Consider the following 2,036-nt stretch of genomic DNA (forward strand, 5'->3'; position numbering starts at 1 on the left):
AGGAATGGTTTCTAACATGCCTAGGTTTATCTTCAGGGCAGGTAAAACGTTCTGGATTTGATAGTGGTGGTGCTTATGTAATTGCAAGCAAGCTGAGAAGAAAACACTGTGCTGTATGTGTTTAAAAGGTATAATGTATGCTATCTGAATTGTATTTTAATAAAAATAGCCATTGGTAAATTTAAAGTCTCTCTCCCAGGATTAAGTCATCTGGTCAACCTCAGGACCAGTGCATGGTTCTGTAGAAAGCTACTTGGACCTCCTTGTTCCTCAGACAGTAGATGACTGGGTTGCACAAGGGGGTGACCACCGTGTAGATGACAGACAGCATCTTGTTGAGGTCCATTGCTTCTATGCGTTTGGGGCGGGCATAGATGAAGATAGTGACTGAGTAAAAAATTCCTACTACTATCAAGTGGGAGGCGCATGTAGAGAAAGCCTTGTAGCGGGCAGTGGTAGAGGGCATGCACAAAACTGTCCTACCGATAGCCACATAGGAGGCCATAGTCACCAGGAAGCAACCCCAGAGGATGACAATGGCTGAGATGAAGTCTACCAGTTCTGTGAGGGCCACATGGGTGCATGACAGGTTGAGCAATGGGGAAACATCACAGAAGAAATGGTTGAGGACATTGGGACCACAGTAGGACAGTGTGGCGATGCATGTGGTCTTGACCAGAGAGACCAGTAGCCCACCCAGCCATGAAGACAAGGCTAAGCCCAGGCAGACCTGGGGCCTCATGAGCAGTGGGTAGTGTAATGGGTGGCAGATGGCCACATAGCGGTCATAGGCCATGGAGGCCAGGAGGATGCACTCTGTGCCTACAAGAACAATGAAGAAGAAGAGTTGTGTCATACAGGCTATGAAGGAAATATAATAGAACCCATTCCATAGTCCCATGAGCAGGGTGGGCATGGTGACTGACACATAGCACATCTCCAGGCAGCTGAGGTTGCCCAGGAAGAAGTACATGGGCTTGTGGAGCTCGCTGTGGCTGCAGATGAGGTAGATGATGAGTGTGTTCTCCAGGAGTGTCAGCAGGTAGAGAGTCAGGAAGACAGCAAATAGAGCATCCCTTATGTCCAGCCTAGTGGACAAGCCCAGCAAGATGAACTGCTGAACCCTGGTCATGTTTGTCAGCTCCAGGGACCTCTCCATCTGTAGACAGACAAAGAAGATTGCTGACATTCCATCCCTGGTGATATACAGTGATTACAAATATCAGGGAAGATGTTCAGAGTGCTCGGAAATCCCCTACATGTATGGTGTTTTAACATCTGTTGGGGTTGTTATACAGAAAGGCATGGGTGGTTTATGGGGCATGTGTGAGAATAGTACCTCACTGAGTCTGAGACTTCATCCAGAGCACCCATGAGTTGACATAATCATGCTCTGGACCTCTGGGTATGTATTGTAACCAAGCAAATGAATCAGTGGGTGGTAAGTTGCTTATTTGAATAAAAAATATTATGGGCCTTGTCAGGTGAGGTAGCTGTTTAATCCCAACCTTTTGGAGGCAGAGGCAAGCAGATCTCTGTGAGTTAGAGGCTTGTCTGGTCTATACCGTGAATCCCGGGTCAACCTTGAGGTGAGACTGTGTCTTATAAAAAATACATGAGCCTGAAAGAGGACTCAGTAGATAAAATGGTTGCCCACTAAGCGTGAGAATATGAATTTGGATCTGTAGAAATCCTATAAAGTCAGATACTGTGGTGTATGTCTGTAGTTCCAGCACTTCTATGGCTAGCTAGTGGCTAGACACAAAAGAATTCCCAGAATCCCTGGGGCCATATAGCCTGGCTTACACACTGACGAACAAGAGACACTGAGTTAAACAATGTTTTGACAATGAGGACTGACACTCTAGGTTGTCTTCTGACCTCCACGTCCATGCTTGCACATGGGCTGCACACACAGAAATACACACAAACGCGCGCGCACACACACACACACAGATATCACCAAGAAGACAAATTATACTTTGTCAGTTTTGAAAGAAGTGTAGTCCTTTTGTCTCTGATTTCTTTCTGTCAGG

The 2,036-nt window shown here is 46.4% G+C and overlaps 1 protein-coding gene across 1 annotated transcript; it reads right to left on the bottom strand.

Annotated features, from left to right (window-relative positions):
• Nucleotides 1-220: 220 nt before the first annotated feature.
• Nucleotides 221-1,159, bottom strand: LOC101838901 (olfactory receptor 5). Its single transcript, XM_021236296.2, has one exon. It carries the CDS (start codon nt 1,157-1,159, stop codon nt 221-223), a length of 939 nt encoding a protein of 312 aa, XP_021091955.2.
• Between the last annotated feature and the right edge of the window lie 877 nt (nt 1,160-2,036).

The sequence above is a fragment of the Mesocricetus auratus genome, unplaced genomic scaffold (genome assembly GCF_017639785.1).
Source record: "Mesocricetus auratus isolate SY011 unplaced genomic scaffold, BCM_Maur_2.0 Super-Scaffold_100037, whole genome shotgun sequence".
Classification (NCBI taxonomy): Eukaryota; Metazoa; Chordata; class Mammalia; order Rodentia; family Cricetidae; genus Mesocricetus; species Mesocricetus auratus.

Excerpts from the sequence above, each read along its gene's own strand:
- LOC101838901 (XM_021236296.2), bottom strand. The coding sequence starts at position 1,159 with ATGGAGAGGTCCCTGGAGCTGACAAACATGACCAGGGTTCAGCAGTTC.